General features: G+C 36.9%; 1 protein-coding gene across 1 annotated transcript in view; it reads left to right on the forward strand.

Moving 5' to 3' along the window:
• The window catches only part of DIAPH2 (diaphanous related formin 2), an 868,850-nt gene that overhangs the window by 636,912 nt on the left and 218,947 nt on the right, over positions 1-12,991 (forward strand). Inside the window, exon 24 of the mRNA XM_031944530.1 lies at positions 7,684-7,848. Within this exon, the coding sequence (XP_031800390.1) occupies positions 7,684-7,848 (165 nt within the window). The remainder of the gene's footprint in view (positions 1-7,683; positions 7,849-12,991) is intronic.

The following is a 12,991-nucleotide window of genomic DNA, read 5'->3' on the forward strand; positions in this document are numbered from 1 at the left end:
CAGCTGTGAGTCTCTCTAAGTTAGGAAGTCATGGAGTTACATGCATGTGCACATGTGTGTACATCACACACACACACACACACACACACACACGTTTTTGAACTCCAGCAGGAAAACAAGCATAACTTCAACCCCCAGATTAAACAATGTATAAATATTTTTGTATATTTACAAACTTACATGACAGGAAAGTAAAGATTGTGTTGCAAACAGAAGATTCTTATTTTTCAAACAGAAGGAAGCACATTTTTTCTGATATGACTTAATTTGTTTGATCACAGTGTGTTTGCTCAGGATGGCACACACATTGAAGATAGAATTGCACTGTCAATCTAAACACCATTGAAGCTTGAGCTGTTTGTTTTTAGTAAAAGTTTTTCCTTTAAAAATGGAGGATAGTCGTGTGATTTTTATTGATCATCTTTCATATAAACTATCTCATTTCTTTCAAGGTCAAAGAACACAGTTGCACAATTAAGGAATATGTTAAACCAATTGTAAGCTCCCTGGGGAGTAGGGCTCCTTGTCTCTTCCCAGTAGACCAGAGGAGGGCCTCAAACATAATAGGCCTTTAATGAATGATTGCTGAATTAGGTTGTATTGAGCTGAGGAAGGGAATAAAAATTATAATTTCTCCTCACCACGGAATTATGATATTTGACATGTCTATAATGCTTTTTAAGAAGCACAGAGCCCTTTACATATATTAACTCATTTCATCCACGGTTTGGGGAGGGAACTTTAAAAAATAGATGAGGAGTAGTGGGAAGGAATATAGAAAATTGGCTGCAAATTTATAGGCCTGTCAGAGAATTCAATTCTCTTCATCAAACATTTATTTAGTCCCTACTATGTCCAAAGAACAGAAATAAGGGTGGGGAAAAGTATAGTGAAATCCAAAGGATTTGGTCTCCAGTCCCCAAAGAGAGGGGAACATCCTTGATGGGTTTACAAGGTATATACACATAATACGATATAAAGATCCAGACAAGATGCTCGCTCACATTTGTGTGAGGAGTGATCCCTTTCTGCTGGGGGCTCTAGAGAAGGCTTCCTGGTGGGGGGGATACCAGAACCAGACTAAGAAATAAATACACAGCTTTTTCTTTCAGTGATAGGTAGCTTATAATAGAGGAAGGAGAAGCATGAATTCAAAGTTGGAAAAGGGCAGAATACAATTAGGGAACCACTGGCAGTCTGGTTTGGATGAAACATGGAATAGAATGGAATTCTGGGAAGGAAAGGCTGTATGAGCCTGATCCTAAAGAGCCTTCATTGCCAGGCTAAAGAGTTGCTGTTTGAATCGGGAGGGAACCACAAAATAGTTTGCAGTAGGCAATGACTGGGGCTGCCCTGGCCCTCGGGAACACTGCTTAATTGATTTTTGTAATTATGAAATTGATAAATACAACGTGAACATTTCCTTAGGCAAGAAGAATATATGAAAATATTTGTTTATGGCCCAGTGGATCTACACTACATATAGCTTTTTTTAAAATTGGTGATTAGATTTAACATTGTAATGCTAGTACTGCTTTACTACTCTTTTGTAGCTTTTCTGTTTATATTCTGAACTTCTCTCAGGAAAAATGCTTTAGCAGTTGTGTGAAGGATGAATTAGAGTTGGCCGAGGCTGGAAAGCTAGGAAAAAGGAGGCTATTAAGCAGAGGCAAGATGATATGCATTCACTAGGGTGCCTCTGGTATAGTGAGTAGGGAAGAGAAAAGAGAGTTGCATGAGATATTTTGGAATTATTCAGCATGTCTTGACAACTGATGGATCATGGAGGATAAGAGAGAAGGAAGAAGTGAAGATCATCTGGTGGCTAAAAAGATGATGGCATCTTTGACAAGAGTAGGCAAGTTGGGAAGAGGGGCAGGTTTAGACATGTTGAGTTTGAAGTGTCACTGAAATATCCAGGGAAAAAATGCTTTAGATATGATCTAACCCAGTCCCATTATTTTATGGATGAGAAAACAGAGTCATTTAGAGATTGAGTACCCAGTGATCACATAGCCAGTTAAGCTATCCCTAAGTCAAAAAAGAAAGAAAGAAAGAAAGAAACATTTCATTGTTATGCTTGTCCCTCAGCCTGTGTCAATTAACAGTGTTTTTCAGTCACTGCCCAGGATAATACTAATATGGGATCCCAGAAACCATGGCATGGGGACACTTTTTAAAGGCTTACAAAATGCTTTGTTCGTAATAAGAAAGTGAGAGTCTGTGATAAGATAGTACCAATATTACCCCCTCTGTTTCAGAGAAGGAAATGGAGGTTAAAATGTTGTTACAGTCATAGAGGGACCCCAACTCCAGTTTTCCAGGGTCCTTTTCCCACTCCCATACTCCTATGAGTTTCTGTTCTCAGTTGTCCCAGAATTAGATCTCACTGGAACAAGGTTATTTTTTGTTCTCTCTTCCCCAGTAGTCTCTAGACGTTTATTCTGGGTTTCCAGCTTTTTCTCCTCTCCTCGTGTCTTTCCCTCTTCTTTCTGTCCTTTCCCTCCTTAATTTCTGGTCTCCCCTTCACCAAGGAGAACACATTAAAACTATAGATAAGAAGAACCAGCATATGCACGATGTGATTCCCACATCCACGCCATAGCTCTTCGTCAAAAAATTGATTGGGAGAAGCAGTGAGGAAATACTTGGCAATTATTTGGAACTCAAATGAAAGCTATTAGGTATAGTTGATGTTGTTGTCTTGGTATTATTTTTAAGTCGGTCATCCCATATTCTTGACAGAATTTTCATCAGTAGTTGTACTTGCTTTTTAATCATTTTCTTAGATCCTTTGTTAAGTAGATTGATTTCAAATATTACTCAACCTTGAATAAATTAACTTCATAATAAATGGAGGAATGGGGTTGATGGGAGTTCTCCTTTGGAACTTTTCTCTCAAAGGTTATATGAAAACAAGTTAATGCTATCTCTAGTTCTTATATAGTATATATCTGTGACTTCCTTTCATTTAAATGGATAATTATGTCATGTTTCTAACTCCAGCTTCTGTGAAGGTTAAGTGGGTCTCACGTTGATTTTTCCGTGTTTCTCAACAATTCAACAGAACTGACATTTTATAATTCATGGGTTTGGGGATTAAAATTTGGGTCAGTAATGTATAGCCTGAAAAGGTGAGAAAGTACAAGGACTAATTGGACTCACTTCCGACAGGAGATAATGCATCAATTCCTTTCTCTACAAGCCTTTGGCTTTTACTTCTCAGGGAACTAATTCTGTGTCAACAGAACTTGTCCACATTGTGGAAAATTATAAATGGGCTTCGCATACTGTAAAGAGTACCCTTCTTCTAAGGGATTTTGTTTAAATCACCATCTTCCCAGTTATATGTTGAAGCAACTTAAAAAAATATATACGTATTTCTTTTAATGGATTCAGCTTGAGAATCTAGTTGATGAATACAAAACTTCTCCAATCAGAAAAACGTGAAAAGCATTAGCTCTTTTGTTATCTGTGTGTATATGGTTGACTTACAGCTCTTTTAAGCTGAATCCTAAGTTCACCCTCCTGTATGATCGAGTAAAATAATAGTGCTGTTAGCAAATAAATTTGAATATAATAAAACTTTATGGGTAATGCTAGTTAAAAGGAAGGCTATACAAAGTGTCCCAAAAGTCTTAATGCAATTTTCAGCAGCTGAAAGTTGCACTAAGACTTTTGGGACACTCTGTATAATTAAGTGCTGAAAGCTTTTTTTTCCTTCTAGTATTTCATTTTCCCAGATACATGCAAAGATAGTTTTCAGCATTCATTTCTGTAAGATTTTGTGTTCCAATTTTTTCTCTCCCCCTCCCTAAGCTTTCTCTTCCCAAGACAGCAAGCAATCCAGTATAGGTTAAACATGTACAGACCTTCTAAACATATGTGCATGTTTGTCATGCTGTTCAAGAAAAATCAGACCAAAAAGGAAAAACCCTTAAAAAAAGAAAAAGTGAATAAACAAACACAAAATATTGCAAATACTCTGCTTCGATCCCCATTCACTCCATAGTTCTCTCTCTGGATGCAGTTGACATTTTCTCTCCCAAGTCTATTGGAATTGTCTTGGATCGCTGCATTGCTGAGAAGAGCTAAATCTATCACAGTTGATCATCGCATAATCTTACTGTTTACTGTGTACTATGTTCTGATTCTGCTCACTGCTAAAGTCATTTAAAAATGTGTGTTAATTTTCAAGTTATGCCTCATTTTAAAAATCTTTATAAGTGTATTATTAATTTTTGACATTTTTTTTCTTTTTAAATTTTGAGTTCTAAATTTTCTCTCTCTCTCCCATCCCACATACTGAGAAGGCAAACAACATGATATCAATTATGCAGGTGACATTATGCAAAATATATTTTTGTATTAGACTTACTGCAAAATAAAAAGCAAAAAAATGTAAATATGTATGTATATGCATATGTGTTATGTTTGTGTGTGTGTGTGTGTGTATAATGAAAAGCCATACTTCAGTCTGTACTCAGTGTTCATCATCAATGCATTCCTTATCATGAAAAGCATTCCTTTATAATTGTCTTGGATCATTATATTGTTCATAGTAACCATATCTCTCACGGTGGATCATCTTAACAATGTTGTTGTTACTGTGCATAGTAACCTCCCGGTTCTTCTCACTTCACTTTGCATCAGTTTATATAGCTATTGCCATGTTTTTCTGAAACTACCTCTCTTATTATTTCTTATAGCCTAGTGGTATTCCATCATGATCATATGCCATAATTTGTTCAAGCATTCCTTAATTGATGAACATGTTTTTGATTTCCAGTTCTTTGCTACCACAAAAAGAGGTGATATAAGTGCTTTTTGTACATATAGTTTATTTTCCTTTGTTTATGATTTCTTTCTGAAATAGACCTAGTGGTATTGCTAGTGGTATGCCTACTGGTATTGCTGGGTCAAACTGGGATGCACAGCTTGATTGCTCTTTGCCCATAGTTCCAATTTGCTTTCCAGTGGTTGAACCAGTTCATTACTTCACGAGGTTAATTCTTGAGATTTATGTCTTAGATGTGAGAGATGATTGCTTTTTTTAAGTTCACATTGTCACAGTATTAAAATGATGTGTTTTGTTTTCTATTGAGGATCTGTGGTTAAAAGATTTTGTTATTAATTTTATGTGTCTTTTAAAAAGTAAATTTCAAGCTAGACAAATTGAGTGAATTTATGAATCTATTTTAATAGAACAAGGAAAAGTCCTTTAAATAATTGATTTTTTAAAATTTCCATACTTCACAAAGGGCTATACACCCTTTGATACAGCAGTCTTTCTATTGAATCTGTATCACATAGAGAGAATTAAAAGGAGGAAAAGACTGACTTGCAAAAATGTTTGTAGCAGCTCTTTTTTGAAGTGGCAAGGAACTGGAAATTGAGTGGATGCCTATCAATTGTGGAATGGCTGAGTAAGTTATGGTATATTAAGGCAATGAAATATGAGCAGGCTGATTTCAGAAAAGCCTGGAAAGACTTAATGAAGTGATGCTGAGTGAAGGGAGCAGAACCGAGAGAACATTGTACACAGTAACAAGATTGATTATGTGATGATCAGTTCTGATGGATTTGGCTCTTCTCAACAATGTGGTGATTCTAGTTCCAATAGACTTCAAATGGAAAATGCCAATCACATCCAGAGAGAATTACAGGGACTGAATGTAGATTAAAACAATATTTTCACCTTGCTTGTGTGTTCCTTTGCTTTTTCTTTCTTGTGTGTTTTTCCCTTTTGGTCTGATTTTTCTTGCACAGCATGACAAATATGGAATTATGTTTCAAATGATTCTACATACATAACCTGTGGGACAGTGAAGGTTAAGGGAGGGAGGGAGAAAAATTTAGAACACAGTTTTATAAAAATTAATGTTGAGAACCATCATTATATATATTTGGAAAAGTAAAATACTATTAAAAACAAATTCTTCACACTCACCCATGTTACTTTTTGCAGGGCAGGGGTCATGTCATCCTTTCTCTCACAGCATATAGCTTAATAGCCTGCAAGTAGTTGGCACTTAGTGAATGCCTCAAAGGACAGATGAATGAATTCATGAGGATGATAATGTTACCCAGATTCTTTTCACTTCAAAGACTCTAGTATTGGAGTTAGTGTTGCTCTCCATCTGTGCCATATTTCATCCACAAAATAGTTGTATGGAAGATAAATGAAGGTCCACACAATGGAACTAAACCATTTCTAGAATTTTCTACGTTTGCCCTTGCTGTCGGTCCATGTACTCGGTCTGTTAGGATTTCATTGAACATTTTCTGTTGTCGTGAATTGTATATAACTTCAAGGACAGTATTATCAGGTGAAAAAAGTGTATTGTGTTAAATGGAAACCTTGGAGTCTTGGCATTTTTTTTTATTATCTTTTGGTTTTTCCACTGTGCAGTACAGATGTTGAGCTTTCAGAAATATGCAAACAGTTTAATACCTTGCATTATAAACAGATTACAAGTAAATGACCTTGGAAAAATGTTTTGCCTGTTAAGTCCCTGGTATGACTGATTTCTTATTTTCTGTTTTATTTCATGAAAAGAGACTGGGGGGAAATGGTTTGGTTGCTGGGTTTGTGTTTGTTTTTGGTTTTCTTTTTTGGTCTATCCTGAGAAATGAGTAATTTTTTTTGGTAATTTTGCCAATTCTTGAATGTGATGAAAATATGTTTGAAACCTGAGCAAGCTTCGAATCCATCCTACTTCTCAGATGCAGAATGCCATTCCCTTTCTGATGTGTTCCTCAAGAAATGTCGTGACCATTCAGGTGACGATCCTCTCTGATCCTCCAGTTAAGTTGGCCCTCAAGTGACAAGCAAACCGTTCCTTAGTGGGAATTTTTATATAAATATCAATTTATCTAAAGTAGATTTTTTTTAGCCTGTGCACATCTATATTTAAAACCATGATGATGGTTCAGCAGTTATAAGGAGGCAGGGGCATGATCATGTGGTCCTTTGTCTGCTGTTCCAGAGCAGTGGGATACTGATTGGTCAGACATAGCAAAATGTACAGAATTTTCTCCATATAGATGGTAAAACTAGAGAGCTTAACTTACACAATGGATGACAATCAGAATCTTGAAAGGTTTGAACAGGATCTCAGAAGAGTTGGGCTGGACCTCATAATCAAGGATCAGAAACATAAAGTTGTACTTAGGCTCAAATAATCAGCTTCCCAAATGCATGATGGAAGAAATAGAATCTGATAGAAAGTTAAATTACAAGTAAGTAAATTACCTTGGTGGTTTTAGTTGGTGACAAGATCAGTGCATTAGGGGTGGGATGTGGTAGCCTTTTGCCTCCTTCCATCCCCCCCACAAGCTACCTTAATTCTAGTCTATGGTAAGGAAAGTATATTGTAACGGATAAGTGAGAAGATAGGTCTCTCAAGGTCCCTTCCCTTTCTTTTTCTCTGGTTGTATACAGGGGTTCATATCTCATACTCTCTTTCTAAGTACCTTTGAGACTTCTTAGTGTTGGGGTGAAGGGTTTGCAGTTGTAGTAAATACTTCCTACCTATACAGTACCAGTGAATTTCCAAAATAAATCCTCTGATATTTTTGTACTGCAAAAATGCTCTTTAGAAATGACAAATCCATCTTACCTTGTAAAAACTGCCTTTGGATGTAGCATTGGGTTTTTTTTTTTCCTTAACACAAACCTACAGCTTTGCAAAGAGTGCCAGAGACCAGTATGAAAAGCTGTTCACCATGCACAACAACATGATAAAACTCTATGACAATCTTGGCGAATACTTCATTTTTGACACCAAAACAGTGGCAATCGATGAATTTTTCGGTGACATCAGCAGTTTCCGCACCTTATTCCTGGTGAGTAAGATATGGCCAGTACATTCTGTAGCCCTGCGTGTTTTCTTTGTCCAAACTTTCCAAACTCTCTTAATGGATGGAGCCCATTGATTGCATTGATTTTGTGTTCTATTACTCTAACAGGCAATGACAGGGAGTCTTATGAATATGACATGGATAAAATTGTTTGCTGGGTGAATATATAATGAGGCCCTAAATGAATTAGCTTCAACTTCAGCTATACACTAGAGATGATTTTTTGAAATCTGATATAAAATGGATGAATTGTTTCTTTAATGGTCCAGATTCTTACACGGCATAATATTTTAATGTAACTTAACTAAAAAATTAATATCTACAATCTTCTTTCATCGAATACATTGAAAGTTCATGATTTATGAATGTTTCTTGCATAGCATAAAATGAGAATCTGATGTTGAATTGAACCATGGAAATGGCATTGAGTCCCCAAAGATCCTTTCGCAGTTGAGGAGGAATGGTAGGAATGGTGGATTATACTTGGCAATAGGAATGATTGGCAGCAGTAATAGGGTGTGGCCAGATAGGGATTAAGATATTCTCTTGGGAAGAGAAAAGACTCTATTATGTAGATAGATGATGGGAACACTTCCTTTCATCTACACTTTCGGAAGATAGAGGCAAAAATATTGAACATACAGTGGCAGAAAAATTCAAAACAAGAATTGTAGGAGACAAAAATGATTCCTGTGTTTAAAAAATAAGAGAACTATATTCCCCATCTCTTAACCAAGAACAGCAATTAACAGTCACACTAATTGGGATTTCCTCTGAATTTCTGCTTTCCAAGCTCCTTATTAGGTTTTGTGCCTTGAATTCAGTTCATTGAGCACCTACTGTGTACAGAGTGTTATGCTAGAATCAGGTCACGGTACAGACTATTGTTGGTATTATTTGTCCTTCATTTTCAAAGAGGATCAATGACATATCACAGTGATGTCTTAACTTGCACATGAATTGGCGTTAAGTGAAGCAGTCATACAAAGTCTTCGTAGACTTTGTAGAGACTGTTATTATTCCCTTTTTGAAATTTAGGAAACTAATAAACAGATGTAAAATGATTTTCCCAGAGTCACCTTAATTGATAACATATTTAATCAATAACATTAATAACATATTTCCATTAAACATGTGGTTGAGGGTAGGGCCCAGACTGGAACGCATGTGCTCTGTACACGTGTAGTTCTCCTCCTCGCCCTCTGTGCTTCTGTCAGTCAATGATTTCGGCAGGTTGACTGCACAAATAGTCTTTATTTTTCTTCTGAGATTTTGGGAATAGAATATCCCTTGTCAGTGAACCCTACATGTTTCACTGTCATGCAATATTTTGCTTAGGCATTAAAATTAATTTTAGCTGTTGGGAGAATGTTCAAGGAAAGTATTATACTTCATCAGTTTTTATGGATCAAAATGAATTATGGAAAATATGTTTTTCCCCTCTCTTAAATATTCAGGTTCTTGTTGCTGCTTCTTTTTTTAATTAAAAAAAAAACACGAACAGTAATAATAACGACAACAATAATAATAGCATCTGGCATTTACTTTAAGGTTTTCAAAGTACTTTACAAGCATCTCATTTTTATCCTCACACCAACCCTAAAAAGGAGTTATTATTGTCCTCATTTTAACTATCATTCTTTTGATTTTCCAGATGAAGAAACTGAGGCAAGCAGACTTTAAATGACTAACTTAGGGTCAAATAGCAAAAAAAAATGTTCAGCACTGGTCCTCCAAACTGAACAGCATTTTACCCAGGTGCTCCGTGCATATTTGTTAATTGTCCTTATGCAATTTCTTGATTGCTATTAATGTCATTAGTGAGAATTTTAGCCTTCCTTTATTTTTGGAAAGGTGCCTTAGAAATTGTTTCTATTATATTTTAGGCAGCTGAGCAGGTAAACTTCCCCTACCAAAGAGGCGCTTACTAGTGTTGAGTTCATAGTAGCTGAGTTCTTGGGAGAGCCCTCTGCTGACACTGCTTGGCACTCTTCTCTGCTTGGCCAACAAGTGTGCTTCCTGTGGCTGAACGCCTCAAACTGTAATAGATCAAACAGGGGCAACATCTATTGCCAGGCTGAACCTGGAAGCATTTCAGCCCCACAAAATGTGCTTAAGCTGTGCTGACATAACTTCCAAAAATGCCGTGCCGTGATACGCTATTGGAGTTTGACTTCAGTCAAGTTATAATAAATAAACTGAAACTGGATTTTTAATTCTTTTTAGACTTTTTAAAGGTAGATCCAAATATAATCTTCTAAGATCTAGAAAACATCAGGATCAGTCAAATATATAGCTTGTATCATTTTGCAAAATGATGTCAGAAAGTCTCTTCCTGGGTTATTCCTCCTCCTTAATTCATTGTCTTTTGAAGATATATTAAGCAGTCCAGACTATTACAAGACTTGCAGTGCTTTACAGAGACCATTTCCTGAACGATTGCCCAGTGTTCTAAAGGTGTTATCACACTTGACAGAGAGTCTTTTGTATACTTGGAAGAATAGGCTTATTAAATCTTAATTTGGTTCATTCATATAAGAGAGAAAAAGTACATGTAACCAAGTGTAACTTGGGATGCTACTTGGTGATCTTCCCTAAAATTCCAACTTTATCATGTTCAAGCCCAGAAAATTTTCTAATCTGGACTATCCTTTGTTAAAGTGTGGGTGAATACTTATAAATTATTCATCTAAGTTTGGCGATATCTTCCCCAAAATAATTAATTTTGGATTGTAGGTTGATAACAAGGCCACCTGAATCCATCAGCTGGGGAAATGTCACTCTACAACACTTAAGTTTTTCTCTTACTGAATTGAGATTATAACTCTGTGTGTGTAAACATGTTTGTATGTGTGTACATCTCCTCAAAACAAGACAAATATGTATATTTATACATATATATGATCCCATGTGTACATCCTCCCACAATACAGGTATGCCACTGTTTTTGCCAAATAACAGAACTTCAAAGTTGAAAGAGACTCCAGCAGCCATGTAGTCCAACTCATACTCTCAGAGAATCTCATCTTGAATATCCCTGACCATTTGTCATCTTGCCCATTCCAATTTGAGATTGTTCTAATTAAAAATGTTTCATTACATCAAGCCTTTATTTGTGTCTTTACATCTTTCATCCATTACTTCCAGTTTTTTCCTCTGTGATCAAGCAGAATGAACCTGGTCTTCTCTCTACAATACAGTCTTTCAGGTCTTTGAAATCAACAATTTTGTCTCCTCTGACCCTTGTCTTTTCCCAGGCCCTTCAGCCAATTCTCAGTCCATGAACTTGAGGCCTTTCAACCTTCCAGGTTACCCTCCTCAGAACACTCTCTACCTTATTTAATGTTCTTTCTAAAATGTAGTGTCCGTGAAATGTACCTTTTCCCTAATTTCCCCGTCTCTTATGGTGGTTGGAATTCCCAAATGATTGTTTTGTGGTGTTCTACCATCCTTGCAGAGTTTTCCTTTCAAAAGTTGTTGCACAGTCTGTTAGTAAAGACCAAACTGGCCTGCTCTCTTATCATCCCAATGTGTGCCCTGTGCCTGCCTACCTACCTGTCTTTGTCCAAACTGTTTTCTTGCTGGTCTTTAAAGACTGTACCAAAGACTATCTCTTCTCCGCCACTTTCCTTGTCTCCTGCCCCAATCACCAGTGACTTTACTTGCTTTGGACATCACAAAGCATTTTTGTCAGTACTTGATTTATCCCATTTTGTATTGATTTGTATTATAGTTATCTGTCTGTTTCATATCCGTCTCTTACCTCTTCCAGTCCTAGTACAGCTCAACACATATTTGATGTTTATGAAAGATTTGCTGAAATGGAACTGCTTTCATCAGAGCCGGAATTAGGATGGTTGAAACAAGACTTTAAGTTAACCCTTGACCTTCAGAAGTGAACTTACATGGTATAATTCCCCAGAGGTTCACATCTGACACTAGGCTTATGGCTAATGAGTCAGTTAGCCACAGGATTAAGGGAGAGAGGAATTCAGGGAGGAAATATAGAAATATATTAAAGTTGCAAATAAAGGTACCATTTGTGTTTTATGATGGATATTCCTTCATTGCTTTTTAATCTAACTTTAACAGAATTTCCCTTCTCCCATACAGTATACCTTTAAATATATGAGGATTAATTAGGTTGTAATGAAGCTTAAATAATTATGGGTCCCATCATTTTAACATTATTTGTGACTACCTGGCATTGCCTGAAAAAAAATTATTTATCCACAGAGCACTTTGAGAAAAGAATCTTCACAGAAATTCAGTCACCAAACAGGGTGATTAGAACTTGTTAGGGTGAAGATCAAGCTGATCTTGGAGCCTCAGAAGGTCTGGGTTCAGATTCTGCTTCTCATTCATACTGACTGTGATTCCGGGCCAGTCCCCTACTGTAGCCAACACTCTTAGACTGCTAAATTGCTTTGGTAGTAGGCATTTCTCCATCTGGAAATTTCTTCTTCCAGTGATATGCTAGATCTAATCCTTCTATTCCATCCCTACTGTGTGCCATGCCATGTGCTGGGTGCTAGAGAGAGAGAAAAGAAAAGAAAAGCTCCCAGGTCTCAAGAAGCTCAAGCATAGTCCATTGAGGGAGACAACATGTAAATAGCAAAGACTCTGGAGGATATATACAAAGTAAGGGGGAGAGACAATACCAGTAGTCCAGAGGAGAGTCAGCAAAGGTTTTGCATAGATTATTGAGCTTTGTGTTACCTGAAGCTAGAGTTTCTGGGAGGCTGATCCCATTGAGGAGCAGGTGCAGCTGGGTAGAGATATCCGAGGTAAGGAAGCCAAGGAAAATGTTTTTTAATAGGTAGTTGAAAGGTGATGTGTTCTCAGTCAAGTGGTGACAAAGAAAAAGTTAGATGCAAGATGTGCTTTGGATGTAATGTCAAAATTGAGCAGAACACTGGATATGTAGGGTTGGGAGATGGAGTTGAGTGTGATCCTGACTTTCCTGGGAAACAGGAATGGTGCTTCCTTGAACAGAAAGACAGACATTTGGGAGAAGGGCTGATTGGTGGGTGGGGTGGAAACTAATGAGTTTTCCTTTAGAGATGTTGTGAATTAGTGATTCCTCTGAGACATCCGGTTTCAAGTATCCAGCAGGCAATTTGTGATG

This window comes from Sarcophilus harrisii, chromosome X (assembly GCF_902635505.1).
Source record: "Sarcophilus harrisii chromosome X, mSarHar1.11, whole genome shotgun sequence".
Taxonomy (NCBI): Eukaryota; Metazoa; Chordata; class Mammalia; order Dasyuromorphia; family Dasyuridae; genus Sarcophilus; species Sarcophilus harrisii.